This window comes from Melanotaenia boesemani, chromosome 9 (genome assembly GCF_017639745.1).
Source record: "Melanotaenia boesemani isolate fMelBoe1 chromosome 9, fMelBoe1.pri, whole genome shotgun sequence".
Lineage (NCBI taxonomy): Eukaryota > Metazoa > Chordata > Actinopteri > Atheriniformes > Melanotaeniidae > Melanotaenia > Melanotaenia boesemani.
In genome coordinates, this window is record NC_055690.1 from 7,126,092 (window position 1) to 7,144,845 (window position 18,754).

At 38.1% G+C, this 18,754-nt stretch overlaps 3 protein-coding genes across 4 annotated transcripts; 1 reads left to right on the forward strand and 2 right to left on the reverse strand.

Moving 5' to 3' along the window:
- Nucleotides 1–1,773: 1,773 nt before the first annotated feature.
- ftr86 (finTRIM family, member 86) lies at nucleotides 1,774–5,846 on the reverse strand. The gene is made up of 11 exons (XM_041995086.1): nucleotides 5,167–5,846; nucleotides 4,769–4,864; nucleotides 4,403–4,636; nucleotides 4,129–4,291; nucleotides 3,945–4,040; nucleotides 3,765–3,815; nucleotides 3,627–3,668; nucleotides 3,472–3,516; nucleotides 3,147–3,212; nucleotides 2,847–3,049; nucleotides 1,774–2,316 (listed from the first exon to the last, which is right to left on the reverse strand). The coding sequence occupies exons 1-11, from the start codon at nucleotides 5,674–5,676 to the stop codon at nucleotides 1,981–1,983; spliced, it is 1,842 nt and encodes a 613-aa protein (XP_041851020.1). The 5' UTR covers nucleotides 5,677–5,846; the 3' UTR covers nucleotides 1,774–1,980.
- A 106-nt stretch (nucleotides 5,847–5,952) lies between these two features.
- nudt8 (nudix (nucleoside diphosphate linked moiety X)-type motif 8) lies at nucleotides 5,953–9,684 on the forward strand. Its single transcript, XM_041995089.1, has 5 exons — nucleotides 5,953–6,369; nucleotides 7,072–7,848; nucleotides 7,930–8,062; nucleotides 8,366–8,443; nucleotides 8,904–9,684. The coding sequence occupies exons 2-5, from the start codon at nucleotides 7,073–7,075 to the stop codon at nucleotides 9,090–9,092; spliced, it is 1,176 nt and encodes a 391-aa protein (XP_041851023.1). The 5' UTR covers nucleotides 5,953–6,369; nucleotide 7,072; the 3' UTR covers nucleotides 9,093–9,684.
- A 102-nt stretch (nucleotides 9,685–9,786) lies between these two features.
- On the reverse strand, nucleotides 9,787–18,496 carry LOC121646199 (membrane frizzled-related protein). 2 transcript variants are annotated; one of them, XM_041995088.1, is made up of 13 exons: nucleotides 18,039–18,496; nucleotides 16,004–16,112; nucleotides 15,270–15,401; nucleotides 14,957–15,124; nucleotides 12,665–12,884; nucleotides 12,197–12,327; nucleotides 11,990–12,115; nucleotides 11,822–11,898; nucleotides 11,595–11,743; nucleotides 11,304–11,434; nucleotides 10,819–10,953; nucleotides 10,473–10,600; nucleotides 9,787–10,358 (listed from the first exon to the last, which is right to left on the reverse strand). In XM_041995088.1, exons 1-13 carry the CDS (start codon nucleotides 18,090–18,092, stop codon nucleotides 10,134–10,136), a joined length of 1,785 nt encoding a protein of 594 aa, XP_041851022.1. In that variant the 5' UTR covers nucleotides 18,093–18,496; the 3' UTR covers nucleotides 9,787–10,133. The 2 variants fall into 2 exon arrangements, with proteins under 2 accessions (XP_041851022.1, XP_041851021.1); XM_041995087.1 differs by having other exon boundaries at nucleotides 15,270–15,407.
- Nucleotides 18,497–18,754: the final 258 nt, after the last annotated feature.

Consider the following 18,754-nt stretch of genomic DNA (forward strand, 5'->3'; position numbering starts at 1 on the left):
CCATTAATGTGGTTTTAATAAAATATATTTAGTGGACATAACTCCATTTTAACTTAGTTCTTATTAATATCAATTCTAAATAAGTCATGTGTACTTTGAAGGAAAAACATTTGAATATGTTAACTTGAGTTAAATTAATATAAATAAAATGAGTATGTAAAATAGTGATGGGGAACAATGCTTCTAATTAAAGATAATAAAAAAAAATCAAATTCAAGGTAATTCATTGTATAAACATTTAGTTTGGTATCTTAATAATAGTCCAATAAAAAAAAATTAAAGTTCTTTAAAAAAATGCCTATCAATAATTTATAATAATAATAAATAAAAGTTTCAAATTATTCCAGTAAGAGAAAAAACAAGAAATAAACTATAATTCCACGTCCATTTTCTTACCATACAAACTTAAATATCTCAATTTCTCTTGTTCAGTTTTTTTTCTTGTTATTTCTCAACATTTTGATAAGTAGCACTAATATATTTAGACAGAATAAAATGATGATTTTTACCTCAAAACCTACTCGTGTGAGGAAAATAGTTCAGCAAAATGGATAGGAAGTTTTTTGGTCACCACATTGACCTCATCCCAACAATCATACATCTTTAGTTTTAGTGTATGCAGACATGAAAATACAGCATATCTTTTACAATATGGACTGATTGTGTGACTGCTCTGTAACTTTCAAGCCTTCACTTTCATGTCATATCAACAACTGATTACATAAAACTGTCTATTGGGCTCATTTTAGGCATCCTGGTGTTTAAAAGCAGTTGTACACACAGCTGCTGCTGTAACAGACACCTGAGGCGTCACATTAGTTTTAAATAAACACACCCACACAGATTTAACTTCAATCATTTTAAGTAAGATGAACTTAAAATCATCATTTTTGAACATGAAAAAATTTTGTGAAGCATCACCTCTAATTTACATGGATTTTATGAGTCTCTTGCAACCTTGTGTATTTACAGCGTACTTAGATTTAGAGTTCACTTAAGTTCACAGTTCAAATCATTGAATTGTGCTTTTTAAAAAATTTTTAAGCCGAGTTTGCTTTTTTTTTTCTTTTTACATATATACATATATATATATATGTATACATACATATATATATATATGTATACACATATATATATATATATATATATATATATATATATATATATATATATATATATATATATATATATATACATATATATATATATATATATATATATATATATATATACATATATATATATATATATATATATATATATATATATATATATATATATATATATATATATATATATATATATATATATATACATATATATATACATATATATATACATATATATATATATATATATATATATATATATATATATATATATATATATATATATATATATATATATGTGTGTGTGTGTATGTGTCTTTGTGAAGGTTGCAGGTTTGGACTGATCATTTCTACCCTCAGAGTCAGTCTGTTTATGAAAATCTTAGAAAAATATTATCACAAAGGTACTTTTATAAGTACCTTTGTGATAATGTTTTTTTTTTTATAATCCATTAAAAAATAACAAAATGAGGACTTAGGACTTGAATGCTCAGTGACATCCCAGTAAGTGGTGTCTTTCTTTGTTTTGTTTTTATCTCATTAGAAAGCTTCAGTAAGCTCAGAGAATGTGTGCACAAAATTATTTCAGGACTACCTTAACATTGTCCAGATAAACAAGCTGTGAACATTCACTTCAAACACAATGACTTAAAAAGAAGCTGTATGCTTTTATATATATATATACTTTAATTTACTTCATTTTTGAGGATTTACATGACATGAATGCAGTTTGGTGTATAAAGAGCATTTTGTAAAGCATACATCCCTAATCAGAGCAAGAAAACCTTCACTGACTTAATGAAATTTCAAATGCCTTCGGCCACACAAGCAGGTTACATCAACTACCAGCAGCACATAGTTTCTATTTGGCTCAGTCCAACTTGCAAACAGTCAGCATATTCCCTACTCCTCCCCATAATCTGAATCCTGGGTACAGCGGTCCCTTGAACTCTGTCTGGTGCTGATGAATAAGAATTGCCTGATTGTTAGCAATGCGATAAAAGTTCAAAATCCCTGCATGCTGATCTAGATAGACACCAATCCTTCTCGCCTTAGGTGAGCCCAGCAGTTTTTCCTGGTCATTGTGCCAGAAGGAGAAGCCAGTTCCAGACCAGTACAGGCTCCAGGACAGGGTGTTGTGGCCCAAGCGGCTTTTATTATCCGAACCCTTACGCTCCATCTCCTTGTAAGCAACACCAATGGTAATCTGTATTTTGGAACAAGAAGTAAAAACAGTAAGAAAATGAACAAAACCACCTAACACATTATGCTGAAAATCACAAGCCTATGATTCAGAAAGATGACACCATTTAAAAGTTTATATTTTGTCTTGTTAATACCAGAAATAAGAACCAGGAGTCTTTGAGGTTCTACACATGAACTAAATTCAAACTTATAATTTCTATGCTACATCTACTCATGATTTCTGGTATTTAGAACTCTTTCAAACTGATTCCTATTAAAATCTGAGAACTATATTTGGGAATGTCATGGCTAAATGATTAGGACCGTGCTAACTATGTGGGCTAATATGCCTCAGCAGCATAAACCCTGGTTACTGCATGTCTCTTCACATTTCAGGTTCATCTCCTGACATGTGGAAAGGAAGGCTGCCCTGAAAAACTAAAACCCGGTGGTTTAAAGAAATATTTACTAAAGTGCCTTAGACCAGAGGGTTTTTCTGTTTAAATATTTATGTATAAAAGAAGCATTAAGTCATTATGTCTAAGGATTCACCTTCTGGCCAGTCCACTCCACCTCCCAGTAGTAAGGACTTCCTGCCAGGGGCTCTTTGCAGAGGACCTGTCTCCAGAAGATGAAACGTTCAGGATGGTCTGGTGGGTTCAAGTTTTCAGCCCGCATTGTGGTCTTATGACCCTCATCTGACAACTGCATGTGGCGGTACACCGTGTTGGGGTCCATGGTGGGTTCAAAGCGAACTAAAAGAAAGAGGATGGATTTTAGTGAAGACTCTTCACCACAAAAGTTCCAGCTATTTTACATTCTGGTTAATATTATGAAGGATGGCGAACTCACATTTTAGCATTTCCTCTCTAGTTTTTGGCTCTGAAGTCACAAGTCCAGTTGTTGTTGTTCCAGATGCTAACAGCACAAAAAACAAACAAAAGAAAAACTATGATTTTTGCAATCATAAACATGATGGGTAAAATTAAAAACAGCCTCACAGGAAGTGCCTCTCATGAAATGTGCTAGTCAAAGGTCAGTTGCTAACTCTCTTGGAGGAAACAACTGCATACAGAGTTCATTCACAGAATAAAAGAGGTCTACAGCTTAGTTTCAGTTTTTAGGGGAAAGGTTTCTCTATGCATGAAAACATTTTGCTACATTTTTCTGTGTTTACCTTGCTGTCGAGGAGGAGGAAGGAGTGGTGGAGGTGGGGCTGTGGCTTCAAGTCAAAAAAAAAGGAATAAGTAAACCAAAGCAGATCTCAGATCCATGGCACCCAGTATGAGTAAAACCTGCTTCACATATAGCTGTGAGCACTATCAATCTTACCTTTATGACTCGCAGATGACCTAAACCTTGAAGGCTCAGCAGCTGGAGAGACAACAATGACAGGATTAGGCTAAATATAAAGTGTGGTGTAGTTTTCAGGACACATAGATAGTCTATCATGTTTTTAAAATAACTTGCCTTGAGGTCGTGGTGGTGGCAAAGGTGGAGGGTTTGTTGTGGATTCATACACTATAAAAAAGAGGAATTGATTATGAAAAACATATCCTATGTTTTCTGCATTAAAAACAAACTGTTCCTCATCTAAAAAAACATTGTGTGCCAGTGTTGCATTGGATAAAATGGATGAAATGATCAAACCTGTGTTTTGTGCTTTGGCCTGATCAGAGTTATTAGCAAGTGCTGCACCTGCTGTTGCCACACCGTTGGGTGCTGGAGCCACTGCATCAAGATTCACTACAAAGAGAAGGGAAGGTTTGATCTTCACAAGAAGAGAAGAGGAAAAAAAAAACAAAATACACAAGGAGACGGGAAAAGGTCTAACCTAACGTGGCAATCTTGGCCACAGTGGCTTTGCAAAGGTCCTGCATAGAGTCTTGTAGTTCTTTAATGACAGAGCGGATGGAAGCAACAACAGCCTCATCCTGACTTAGCAACGACTCTCCTGGCACGCCTGTCTGACCCAACGGCTCCATGAGGAGGAAATTCTTTAGAGAAAAGTAAAAAGTCTCATTAAGTTCCACAATAAAAGAAAATGCCTCTTTTTACCCTCAAGTTTCTAATGAAAGCTTGTAGCTTTCATTAGAAACACTTCTTACCTTCAAAAAGCAGACGTGGTCCTGCATGTTGGCCAGCCTGCTCATTTCTTCACTTTTCCAGCGAAGTTGCACCACTTCCTGCTCCAGTTGCTGGATTTGTCCTTCCACACTGCTGCCTAATGCACTCTCATGAGAGCTAAGGAGCTCACCAGCTTGAGTGCCTGTTAGATTCAAGTTCTTGACCATTTCAGAGAATAAATCTGAGCTCTCCTTCTCCAGAGCCTGCACCAAGGCCTGTGTGTACACAAGAAAAGAATGATGTTATGATATAGCAGTGAGAAGACTTTTAATGTGCATTTCTAACAAAAAACTACAAGGAAGAAACTTATTAGAAAAACATCTGCAACATTCACAGTATCTACAGACCTTGTGTTGACGAGCAGCATGTGGAAGCTCATTGACCTTCCTCTCAGTCTGTTGGATTCTTCTCTGAACCTCTGCCTGCATCTGAATGAGCTCTTTCTACAAACACACACCATAGCTTTGTGAAAGAGGCCACAGGGACTGTGGAGCAATAAGTCTTTTGAATAAGTGACTGAGGTGAAGTAATTTTAGCAGGAAATCATCATGGAAAGCAGAAAAAAAACATCCATGTGTGTCATAGGACTCTTGTTTAACAAGCATTTCAAGTTAAGTCAGTTTGAAAAATGTTCAAACTGTGACAACAGATTTTATTTCCCCTGCTATTTATTTTATACACCAAAAAACACAAGACATTAAAAAGAAAGCCAGGTAAAAAAACTATTTCTTTTCCAGTTTCATACCTGTCTCTCTTGTCTCTCTTCTTGTGGCTTGAGCACACGGTGTCCCTTATGTCCATGTTGGCAGCAAAGCTCACACACACAGTCCTTGTCTTCATGGCAAAACAGATCCAGGGGTCGGTTGTGTTGAGGGCATAATCTGGGTTCCACTAAAGGAAGCTGTGGGTACATGCTGCCTTTCCTTGGTCCTATAGCTGGTAGGACTTCCAAATAGATGGGCATTGATAATGGAGCTGAGGAGGCCGCTGTGAAGGAGCTTTGCTTGAAGCTGTTGGTCCTCAGCTTCTCCATGGCCTCAACAAGCACCGTGCTCTTGGCCAGCGAGGGCCGAGGGTTGAAAACCTGCCTACACTGGGGACAAGTGTACTGACCCTTGCTGTCTCCTTTGTCCCAGTGGTTTTGGATACAAACCAAGCAGTATGAGTGACCACATGGGAGAGTGGCAGGGTCTTTCAGGGCATCCAGACATACTGAGCAGGCAAAGGTGTCTTCTTCAGGCCAAGCTGAAGCCATGTGGTGCTGGAAGAATGGAGCTTGATCCAAACTGAATACACAGATGATGACAAGTTCACTGTTTGAATAGGTTGTAGAGTCGGGAAAAATCCAAGCCAAACACTCAAAGCTTGAAAAGTGTGAAATGACAGTTCAGCCCAATCACATCCTGCTCAAATACTAAAGTACCTTTGGTTCAGGGTGGGGCTGGTTGAACAGGTGTGGTGAGGAGTTTTTGACACATATGTCACTGGTGTTTTCCAGATTCCAAATATTTAAAGTAGGTATTTTGAGCAAATTAACACACACACATATAAAAGGAATAATTTAATCTTGAGAAAATTAAACAATCGTTTACTTCTCTAAAAAACAACGATAGTGATCAAAAATTAAAATCTACTTCAGATTATAACTGGAGCACGAACGTTTCAACAAGACAGACTGGTTTATCCACAGTTGTCCTGTGATGTAAATAGCTAAGAGTTGGGTATTTTTCCAGTGACCTCATCACTAAATAATGGGAATGTTTAGTTTTAATCCACGTTTGATTTATTTGACAAAAAAATCCAACTAAATGTTAGAGATGCTAATTTCTGATGCCCTGGCAGCGCAGTGAGGGCAACACTGAAACTCGTGAAGCTTCTCCGCCTCATACTGAATAGTACAGCCGGCTAGCTTGGCGAGAGAGTCGCCGCTCCTGATATCGCTTTCAAGGTGAGCTTATTACACTTTCAGGGTACTTTCTATTTTTATAAGGCACATTTGGGCATATTTGGGACTTGGTGTGATGCATTTGCAATACTAGCCATTGACAAAATTAAAATTAATGCTTTGCTTTACGAACGACATTAGCATGCTAGCTATCTGTTTTGTTTGCGTCTATGCTAGCTTAGCCTGTTAGTTTGCGTGCGTAATAACCAGCGCAGAGTTCGTTATGGAGGAAAAGAAGACCTACCAAACCAGTTTGAATTATTAGTTGATAGGCAAAATTTCATCTATGGGTTGTTAATATAGTTAATAAAGTACAGATAAGTAGCAGTGGTTTCTTTTAGTCAAAGTTTTACTTCAGCTACAAACTTTAGCCAAACGGGGGTAGGGAGTTGAAGTTTGTATTTGTAGGCATTAATTATATTTCTTTTTTCCCTGTGACATTTCTTTTAAGCTATAGTTTAACGAAACGTTTAAGTACTAAAATTAGGATTGTTAAGTTTAGTGAAGGAATTGTGGCAGATCAGCTGGGTTTTGACCTACTGGGGACTCACTGTTCTTTGTATTAAGTGTAAACAGTCCTCTGTAGGTAGGTAGGTAGAGGAAAGCAGCATTTGGTCCAGTTTAACATTATCTATGTTAATGTATCAAGCCAATTGACCCTGATATTGTTCAAACTGTCTTAGTATGTTTGTTTCTTTTTTATAGGATGTTTAGGGGTCTACAAATCCCATTTTGGGCTTGTCCCATAAGACCGTCCCTGCTGTTGAGAGAATCCCACCTGTCAGCTTTCTCTGAACACATTGGATCAGGATGGCAGGGAGCAAGGCATGAAAAAATATATGGAAGAGGCTTAAGTAAGGATGGATCATCATTATCAACAAGGACCTCTGAAAACCTCTTAGCCAAAGCCATTTTAAGCCATCATCTTCACCCTCAGGTCTCTGCAACAACCAAACAACTGTCTTATCTAGTAAACACTTTCTGGGACTGTTTAATCAACAGCACTTTCCTTCAGCGTCTGAGAAGTCCATTGGACTTAAGCCATCCTTCACTTAGTTGGATCAATAAGAATCAGTGCAACCCTCTACAAAGCCATCTACATCATAGACAGCACCCTGTTAGCTCTTCCAGTTTGTCAACACATAAGCTGTGGATTTTAAACAAGTTTAACTGTAAATCACTACCCTTCAGCCACTTTTTTCATCAAACCAGAGCTGCTCATCAGGCTGCCCCTAGTTTGGCAGACACCTGGAGGGACAGCCTATCCCCTGAAAATGAAAACAGGTGTCGACAGACCCTGGGGTCCAACTGCAAACTTTATGAGATGGACAAGGTGAGAAAAGGGGCAAGCCAGACGCGGGGGAGGAACCAGGGGAAATGGGCTTCTATCCTGGTCTGTCTTTGCTCTGTCGAAGGTGAACCTGCATTTCTTTTCACGCTGCGCTCCAGCACACTGAAGGGCAGACACAAAGGAGACGTCAGGTTAGTGTCCGGCTTGAAGCTTGCTACAGAATGTTAGAGTTGCTGATCAGAGAGCTGTATGTGTCATCCTGTTTTTTCCAGCTTCGCTGGTGGGAAGAGTGACCCATCAGACAAAGATGTGGTGGCCACAGCATTGCGGGAAGCCTGGGAGGAGCTGGGTGTTAATGTGGAAGCTGAGCGGGTTTGGGGCATCATGAAACCTCTGGTGGATATGGTGAGTTGGGCTGTTTTTTGTTTTAATTCATTTAAAGTTTCACAACAGAATATTTACTCCTTTTGAATCTGCTGACATATTCATAATCAGATCATTCCAAATTAAAGTATTCTCCTTCGAAATAGAAATTCCAAATGGTCTCTTGTGTCTGAACTACAAAAATCAAAATTTGTAAACACAAATTTGATGGAAACTTACAATGAGTCAAGATTATAAACGAGAGGAAGTTTTTTTAAGCGGGTAAAAATGTTAATATCTTGAATGTTTTTTTGTCTTTTTCTGAGATTGTGTTTGTCTTTCCAGTCAGGAATGATGATTGCTCCTGTGCTGGCTAACCTCGGTCCTCTAGAAGAGTTGACTTTCAAACCAAACCCTGAGGAGGTATAGTCAACCTAAATTTCATATGTGTTGAAATAGCTAGGTACTGACAAGAGGTTTTTTAACTGCCTTTCATTTTGTTTTTCTTTCATTTGACACATCAGCATAAAAATTTGTATGGATACATTTCTGTGCAAATGTGTTGTTATTCCTCCTTTTTATATGTGCCAACAAATGCTTCAAGTTGTTAGATGTGTAGTTATGGTTTATATTTATTGAGTTTGGTGGGTTTTTTTTTAATACTTGAATGTTTCAGAGGTCAGTTTTAGGTGGGTAACAAAGACATTTCTCATAAAATGGTCATGTTCAAAAACTGCACTGAAAATTAAAAAGCTGAAATAGCCAATGCACAAAGAAAACAACTGAAATATCTTCTAAAAACATGTTTTGTTTTTTTTTATCAAAAGTGGACCTTTTTCAGGATGGAACCAATAAAATGCATGATAGTTTTTTTCTTTTACAGGTGGAGGAAATCTTCACTTTGTCCGTGGCGCACCTGTGCAACCCCCTAAACCGCGGCTACACCCACTTTCGCATTGGTGACAAGTATGGATACACAATGCCGGTGTTTCGTAACGGGAAACATCGGGTCTGGGGCCTGACTGCCGTTGCCCTGGATCAGACCCTGAAACTTGTTGTACCTCCAGAATAGCTCGGGCACAGACTTCTTAAAGTTTCCGGTGTTTGAAGCGATGCCATGTTGTGTGCATTCTGACTTTGAACCACAAAATCATGTCAGGAACCAGTGAAGAAAAATCTATTTGTTCACTCTCATTCGTAGAGTTTTTTTAAAATCAAGAAAAAGCTTTTCATCCTTTGCATCGGCTAAGCCTCAGATGTAAGAAACTACACTGAAAAGGTTTGGTGTATAAAGACAGGCCTGCATTCACATCACTGAAAAAAATATTTTAAGATCTGTCAATTGGTTTGGAAAGCAGATATGAATAAATGACAAAGCAAATATTTAAAAAAACCTGATTCTTACATAAATGTTAGGTTTTTAAATAGTTTAATAGAATGATGAGTCAGCTTATTCCATAACTTCTAAATTCTTAGATTTTTATTTATGTCAAATCAACGAAGCACGTCTGTAAAAGACTATGATTTCCAGCTGGATCCCATTTATTCTGTTGCCCATGTTATCTCACTACGGATCAAATCTCGACTGTGAACAATAACGCTATAGAAGCACATTAATGTGTGAAGTGTGAAAAAACAATGCAATAAAGTTTATTTTATTTTAACGCTACTCTCTCAGTGGTTTTAATTTTTGTTTCTGTTTGATATTGTTGTCATCAAAGCAACAAGTAGAACAAAAAGCACAATCTGACTTCTACTTGAGGCTGTAAACTTAGACTTTGCTTTGTTAGAACTGGAGTAAGGCAAGTTTATTTTTATAGTACATGTCATACAACACAATTCAAAGTTCTTCACATAAAACATAAACAGAAACTCTAAACCTTTTCAATCTCTATATGTCTAGTTTCAATTTACATGATATAAATTGCTGCTTCTCCACAGTTCTGAGCACACGAATAACAAAATGCATATTAAGTCTTGTTTCCAGATGTATCAGGTGCAGGCCTTCAGTCCTTGAACTTGTTACAAAACCGCTATTTCCCGGTTGTAAGCTAGTTGGATGCGATATCCTGCAAAAACACATCCACGTTTACACATTGTTGCAGTCAAAGCTTCAAGGCTGTGAACACTCCATGGGGTCCTGTGAGTCGGGCAGGAGGTGGCAGTTGAACGGCCAGCTGAAGGAGAAGAGGTCCAGGGCTTGGCTGCACTGCTGCTCAGCAGAGGAGCAGACGGAGCGGCAGGGCTGGAGGACGCCGCCGTGAGGGCTGCACTGAGGAAGGAACATCCCACACACCAACCTCTGCAGCGGCTCGAAGCACGCCAGCTCCATTAGCACCTGGGAGACAAAACCAAGAAAAAGTGTGTGTGGCCTGAAGGACAGTAAACAACAGTTGTCAGATAAAGTGATAATGTTGCATCTCTGTTGTAAGTTATGTACGGTAGCTTCTACCCGATATTGTCGCAGGAGTGTGGCAGCTTCCCTCTGGTCCGCAATGGACAGCCAGATGTTGGGGAATGAGGTGAGGTTGTAGCTGAGGCCCTGACACATCTCCACCTCTATTAACTCACATGATGAAGCTGGTTTAATAGTTAAAGGATTTTCTTTTAGTCTTTTCCTTTATATTTAAATTTAAAAATATTACAGCTATAACATGTCCAATTTGAACTTTTATTTACTTATACTAAGCTAAATCACTGTTTGCATAGCCCCGGAAATTAATATCAAATTAATGCATCAACTTCTCAGTGGTGGAGGAGACAAAAACAGCTCCAGGTTGGAGATAACATGGACTCACTAAAGGGAGGGTAAGTGGAATTTCCACAGCCCAGTTCATCAGCTCCATCTGGGCAGTCATTCCATCCATCACACAGCCACTGGTGCTGAAGACACTCCCCCGTACTGCAGGTGAAGTGGTTAGGGCCGCATGTCCCTTTAACAGAGGAGGTTTGTAGAAAGCAAAACCAGTCAGCGAAGTTCGGAGAGTCTCCTTTTTTTATGTAGCACCAAATTACAACAGGGCATCATTTAATAAGGTCAGGTATTATAAAGAGAAACCCAATGATTCCCTCTGGTCCAGATGCAGCAAAACAGCCCTAAACCTGGTTTTTCCCATCACTGTTTCACGTTATAAGGTTCATGTTGAAGAATGTCACATTAAACAACTATTTCCTTCTTTCCAAGATCCTCAGGGATCTCTTTTGTTTGTAGCATATAGTTCAACAAAGATGTAAATAGCTGATTTTTATAGGTTTTAGATTTGTCATAAACTTGAAAACTCACTGTTCAGTACTGATACAGCTTGATACTTTGCATTGAAGCCACTGTCAGCCACACCCTCATCAGCCACAAACACCACCGTCATGTGGGGACCAGAGGAGGTCAAGTCCGGTGGGAGGGTGGTACCACAAAACCTGGTGCATGGGAAACAAAGCAGCTTTAGTTATATAACTCTGATAAAAGAAGCCTCAGCAAACCAGATTTCAAGTACCGAGACGATTGCTGGAGTTGCATTGATTGTACAACTGGGTGAAAAGAAAGCACATGAGGCTGTGACGGGGAGGGGGGTCTTACCTCCCCAAGACCCTTCCAGCTCCGGTGTTGGCGCTATCGTGCACCTCCACATAGTCAAACTCACACACATCCTGAGTTTCCAGGCTGAAGTTTACGAAGCTCAATGAGATGAAATGACCCTCTTTGACAGATATAGACCATATACACAACTAAAAAAATAAAACAGCAAAAGATTACTTCTTGTTTAGACAAGTTTTGGGTTTTTTGAGGGGGGATCTCTACTGCACCTGCTGGTGAGGGTAAGGCCTGGGATGATTTGGACTTTCTAGATAACCGTACGGCCCAACCTTCTGGCCACCACATTCTGTAAAGCAGCAAAGTTTATAAGCTTGCTCATGTCTTCTTGGGATTTAAAAGTTAAATTCTTGTTTTTGCCATAGTTTTTGTTCTCTCACTGTTGTGCTTATGGCTGCAGTTTGCCTCATCTCTTTGGTCGTGACAGTTTGGATGACCGTCACACACGGACACAGGCAGCAGACAGCGTCCACTGTCACACATGAACTCTTCTCTGGAGCAGCTTTCTGAAAAACATGCAACAAATGTGTGCATGAAGATGCAAATGGACATCAGCATGCATGTACTTAAAAATGCTGACTACTGACTGTGTCCAGGTAATATGGCCGAGTACTGTGCCGTAAAGCCGTTGCCTGCTATGCTGCCATCAGAGCGGAAGGTGACCCACACCGTGCTGCTGTTAGTGTTTACTGTGGGTGGTGCAACATTTCCACAGAACCTGCAGGAAAGACACTTACTTATAATCTTTGTTAATATTCCACCACATAATAAAACTTTTGATTGAACTTCAAGACAAAACATCACAACAACGATTTTTAAAAATGCATTAGTTTTCTTTTTTTTTTTTTTTTTTTAAGAATTTTGTAAGAATGTAAGTAATCCAAAAGGTTAAAGTATTCAGATTAGAAATTTCCAAGCGTGTAGGATAGCTCTCCAAATAAATAGTCCTCTAGCACCATCTACCACTGGTTTACAGTAATGTCCCACTACTTCTTAACTAGGAGGTCTGAAAATTAAAGGAACTACTTTTTCATCATCCCTGGACCCTGACTAACCTGGTGACCACCGATCTCTGCTCCATCTGCTCCTGGACCTCCAGCCAGTCAAACAGACATGGAGATGGTCCCTCCACTGTCAGAGAGGACACATGAATCTGGACCAAGTAAGGGGACGGGACCCGGATCACCCACACACACAGCGAGTTAGGGGGGTAGGAGCCGGGGTGATTTGGAGAGCTGAAACTGCCTTCAGAGTCGGTCAATACACCGCCACATTCTGCCAAACAGAAAGGAATATTACTGCAGGTAATTAAAAAATTCAATTGGAAAATAAAAAAATATGAAATAAAAAAATAATATAAATTAGGAAAATTAAAAAATTGATTTAATTTATGTGATGGCAGCCACACTAAAGTCTTGTAATCTTTTTTTTGTTTCAGTTAAATGAACAAACACTTTAAATAAATGCACTATTTACCATTTTTCATATTTCACATTTTATCAAGTTTTGGCTGGGTGCACAGATTTAGTTAACGTATTGTGTCACCTTGTTTTGCTTTAAGTTAATATACTTTCCTTTTGAGTTGCCAGCTCCTGGGAAGCTGCTGTGTGGGAGCTGCCTGGCCTGTTTCAGGAAAGAGTCCCAGCTGCTGCGGAGCTCCTTAAATGGGACAGAGGCCTAATTAGACTATTTCATTTTATCTGAGGAAAGTATAGGAAGGGTTTAAGTTTTTCTATTGTTTTTGCTTTGTTTTATTTTTTGCTTTATTTAGAGTTTTCATTGTTTAGGTTCTTTGTCCCTAATATGTTACTGTTTATCATTGCACTGATTAGTTCATTCTTTTTTGTAGTTTGTTTAGAGAGACTTTTTTTTCTCCGTTTGTATTAAAATGGCCTGATCAGCCAGTACATATGTTTTCCTCATGTGCCAGTTTGTCATGTCAGTTATGGTGTGATGAAGCACCGTGAATATGTTGAGTCTTTCTGGCCAATTGCTTTGCCAAAAACATTATTCGAGGCCCATTTAACAACTCATTTGGTAGTAACATCTGCTGGTCATTTGATGTCCAACAGTCCGCCGTCAATATGTAAACTACATACCGGGGGATGTAAACATAATGATGCATATATATAATGTGTGTGTGTGTGTGTGAGAGAGAGAGAGAGAGAGACTGTTTCCAGCCATATATATAAATATTTTCATACACTTATATATTTTCAAAATTTTCAAGGGTGTGTATGTACACAATGGTGACAGGGCGTGCTTGTGTGACAGGGAGATTAGGTGAGAGGGAGGGTTATGTTTTATTGATTCTTGTTCAGGAATAAAAGTGTTTTGACACTATTGGGGCTCAGGTGATTCATCTTCTGTGATAAAATTTCATCACCTCAGAAAACCCCCTCAAGGGACTGAAGAAGCAGGTGTGCACAGAAACTGAAGGGCCAGTTTGTATAAGTGAAGATACAGCTGATGAGTTTCAGCCAAAATGAAGGATATTGCAATTAAAAGAGATGAAGGGTAAATTACATGGCCTGGGATGTGGCTGTGGTTTATTGTCATGGAGTGTATGGTAGCGCGTCAGCGTGGATGTGGTGTTATTGCTGTAAGACAGCTTTCACAGGCACAGTCTGTAACAATGATATTGTTCAGAAATGCAGAAATGAATGTTTTATGAGTTTAATTAATTTATACACGTGGCATGCTACACCTGCATCTATCTATCTATCTATCTATCTATCTATCTATCTATCTATCTATCTATCTATCTATCTATCTATCTATCTATCTATCTATCTATCTATCTATCTGTCTATCTGTCTATCTATCTATGATGATTTCAGCAGATTAAAGTTATATTTTCTGCGGCTTTTCAGCAGCTTGAATCACACAACGAGGAACTCGCGTCATTTAGGAAAAACTGAGCCTTGTTTGTCATTGGTTATGTGATATTTAGGAAAATAACTTTTTTTTTTTAATGTTTCATTTGGACACGCCCCCTTTAGTCGACATTAGTGCTTTAATTTCCTGCATTGGTGCTTATGTTGAATTTTTGTTTTGTTTACCTCTTATATGGGCCCAAAGCTATTATCACTGAAAATTATGCGCTTATATATATATATATATATATATATATATAAAATTAAATAAAAAAATATTTTTTTCTAAAATTCCCTGTGACTGTTTATTTTGGCTTGGTACCTCACAATTTAATTACATTTAATTTAACTTAAATAAAAAACTTACACAAAATAAAATAAAAAAGAGTTTTAAAATATGATATAATAATGTATAGAATAAAATATAGTGATAAAATTAAATAAAAAATAAAAATAAATTAATAAAGCTACTTGTTTCAGATAGGGGGATCCTCGGGGGCTGTGGTTCTGATGTGCTGTCCATTTGACTTCTGTTAGCAGGGACTGTGGGTAAAGCATGGGATGCTTCATTTCCTACACTCTGCAGGTCTGGAGTCGCTGTGGGGAGCAATTCATCCTCCACTGCCTGGTTCTTTATCTCTAAAGGAGGAGCAGAACATTATATAAAGTGATCTAAAGGCTTTCTCTGGTTACACATGGTACCTCTAGGTACGATTATCAGCAACCTTATAAGGTTATCACATTTCAAATGTTTCTTTTTCACTGTGTCAGAGCAAGAACTCACGTGTGAGAATGAGGGCCAGCGTCAGTCCAAGCGCTGCTAACAGGAGTAGAGCAGCAGCAGAGACCACCACCACCCCCCATCCACAGCCTGGACCCCGGAGACGGAGCACACACAATCCTAAGAGACCACAACCTAGACCTCAACGAGAACAAAATGTAAATGCTGGACTGTCATTGTGGCTTTTATGATTAACAGCATTAAATCACATCTAATCTGAAACTTGCTTGAGATTTATAAGTTGTGACAAAACCTGGAGCATATTAATAATTAATAATCTTTCACCTTTCAGAAGGGTGGTTTTGTTTGGTTTGCACCTCTCCTGCTGTCACATGTGTCAATATTTATTTAGACTCAAAGCAGCTGAGCTTCAGTCTGATTTCTGCCCCCAAAATGAAACAAACTTAAAAGCAGACACTAAAAACCCACTTTTCCAGGTTTTAAATTTCTATTTACAAAAAAAACAAACAAAAAAAAAAAAACAAAAACCTGGAGCTACAGATGACATTGACTATATTCTTTAAAGCCTTAGAAGGATTCATATTTACCCAAACTTGCACATAATAGCACATTTAATACTTTTACAGGTAAATTAATACTAAAGTAATGTGTTAATGTAATGCTATGCTGCATTTATTTAAAAGATTTATGTTATTTATTGAATACACATGACATGTAAAATGCAAGAATATGTTAAGCTCAGTCTCAGAAAGCAGGAAATTGTTTGGCTGACTTACTAGCTGCTGGAGGTTTGATTGGTTCAGGGGTGGAAGAGGACGTCCTGAATCCCTCCACCCTCTCCTCTCTCTCCCCCTCCAGCTCAAAGGCAGGGTTGCAAAACACATTCTGTGAAAAGCAGAACAGAAAATGAAAAAGAAATTAAGAAACTTGAAATGAAAGTCAATACATTTACTGTAATTGTACATTTTCCAAGTAATGTTGAAACTGTTCAAAGGAAAATACTTTTCTTCCTCTTTCTAATAAGTTTCTTTGGCTTGGCATAGCATAATTATTGCTATGGCAACAATAAGAAAAAAATAAAAGCTACTGCTATATTTTTTAACTTATATTTAATTTAATTTAATTTAATTTAATTTAATTTAATTTAATTTAATTTAATTTAATTTAATTTAATTTTATTTTATTTTATTTTATTTTATTTATTTTTCCAGTCCCCTCACTTGAAGGCAGATCACTAAATTATGTGAACATAATACTGAAGGTCATATTTTTTTCTCTCTCTCTAAGAAATCTTCTCTCTAAAGCATTTTGAGCTAAATTTAACTTTGAAAGATGCATTATGAATAAAGTTGAGTTTAAAGACTTTTGTTCTCTTCTAAGTTTCTGTTTAGTTTTTGTGTCATATGGCTACTTATCCTTTATACTCTGTTTCCTTTCATTAAGAAAGACAGCTACCCTTCCATGGAGAACATTTCTGATGAGGCTTCAGCCAGCAATAGATGGATGCATCTCTCAGAGCTGTGCTGGTTTTGTTTTTTTATATCATAAAGAAATCACTTTCAGATACTGTTCTCCTGCAATAGATAGTATTTTTGTAAAGACACGATGTATAAATATGCCAAGTTTTTTACTTAAGCATGTAAGCTTAAGCTTTTTTTTTTTTTACAAATTGAACCTTTAAAGTGGGGGCTATCAACTCTGGTTATCAAGGGCCATCCTGGATGTTTCCCTGTTGCAACACAACTAATTTAAAAGAAATGGATCTCCAACAGCTTGTTGTCAAGTTCTGCATAAGCCTGTTAATGAGCCATTAATTTGAACCAGGTGTGTTGCAGCAAGGAAACCTTTAAAACCTGCGGGACACTGGCCCTCAAGGACCGGAGATGGCGCCCTTTGCTTTAAAGTGACTGGTCAAAAACAGTCATCAAAAGTGCACAAAATGTATGTTACTGCTGAATAATAAGTAACATTTTCTTACTTTCAGTGCTAAGGCCACACATTAGCTACCTTCCTATTTCACACATCTAAAAGATTTGGGGTAGTTTCCTGCATAAATATTTGATCTCCTACAAACCAGAAGCCAGGCTGTGTTTTGCAAGACAGTAAGCAACTGTGTACATAAAGAGCCTGGAACACATTTAGTGTTTGACTTCCTACATGCAACTTCAAAGAGGCCACAGAAGAAACTCAACACAGAGATTATTGTATATCAGGGTGTCCAGTGCTGGTCCTCGAAGGCTGCAGTCCTGCAGGTCTTAGATGTCTCCCTGATCCAATACACCCGATTAAAATTAAATGGCTTTCCTCAACAGCTTGTTGTCAAGTTCTGCCAAACATGTTGACCCATCAACTCAGGTGTGCTGCAGCAGGAACCATCCAAAACCTGCGGGACAGAGGCCCTTGAGGACCAACTTTGGACACCCGTGAGCTAATCAATCAACAAGAAGATGTTTGGAAATTAAATGAGATCCACTGAGGGTGCAGTTCTACAGATCCATCTCCATGACAACTGATCAGACATCATCTGCTGAAGAGATTTAATGAGATTTATAAGCTCTGGTAGAACCTGATTTTTAGGCTAAGACCTTAAAACTTGATCCTTTCATATCAGATCTCTCCATAAATGACCAAACATCCATACACCGCAGTAAAAAGAGGGGGATTTGGGCCCACTTTGGTTATCCAAGTAAATCGTTGAAGGCTACAATCACAAACAAGGCTTTAAAATCACAGTCCAGTTGCCATTTAAGGCAGTTAAATTTTTTTTTATTGTTTTGAGGAGAGTTACAAAGTTTTGAACTTCCCACTCACCTTATAAATGTCTGAGGAATCTGAGTAGACTGCAACTTGGCTGAGGTCAGACATTTTTAGTCTCCTAATGTAAGAAGATGGATTTTGGTTAATGATCCTCTTCTCAAAGGGCCCAGTGTTTTAACAAAATTATTGGGACGATATCATGAAGAGACTGGTTCCTCTGTGAGGACATTTGAAAGAAGTTTTCTTATCATTCTTCATTTTGCACAGACCATAAACCTTCACTGTGGCAGAAGCATGCAGCCTTCAATCCTCCAGCACAGCACAGTACTTAGTTGGGAATCCATCAACATAATCCACACGAAAAATTAACTATTAAAAAAATAAATAAAGCAATAAATTCACAATGAAGGGTTTTTAGAGTTTCTTAAAATATCCATGCGTTGCTGATCTACGTCCATTTGTTCAGCACAAGCAGCTTCAACCTGTATTTTTGGTTGTGTGACTGGTTACAAAAGAGTTTTAGAAAAGTTTCTCAGCGCTGAGCAAAGCCGAGTCAGCTGAGTGGACTGAGCCTCCAGGAAAGGAGGGCACAGAGAGAGAAGGGGAGGGTTGGGGGGTGGTGGGGGTCCTGGTTAAATCTATAATCCCTACAATGATCTTTTAAACCCCTAACATGTTTAATTGAAACACACACTTGCATGCCAAGCCTGGGGGTGCAGTTGCACAAACACACAACTGCAAATAAATGTAATCACACACATACACACAAC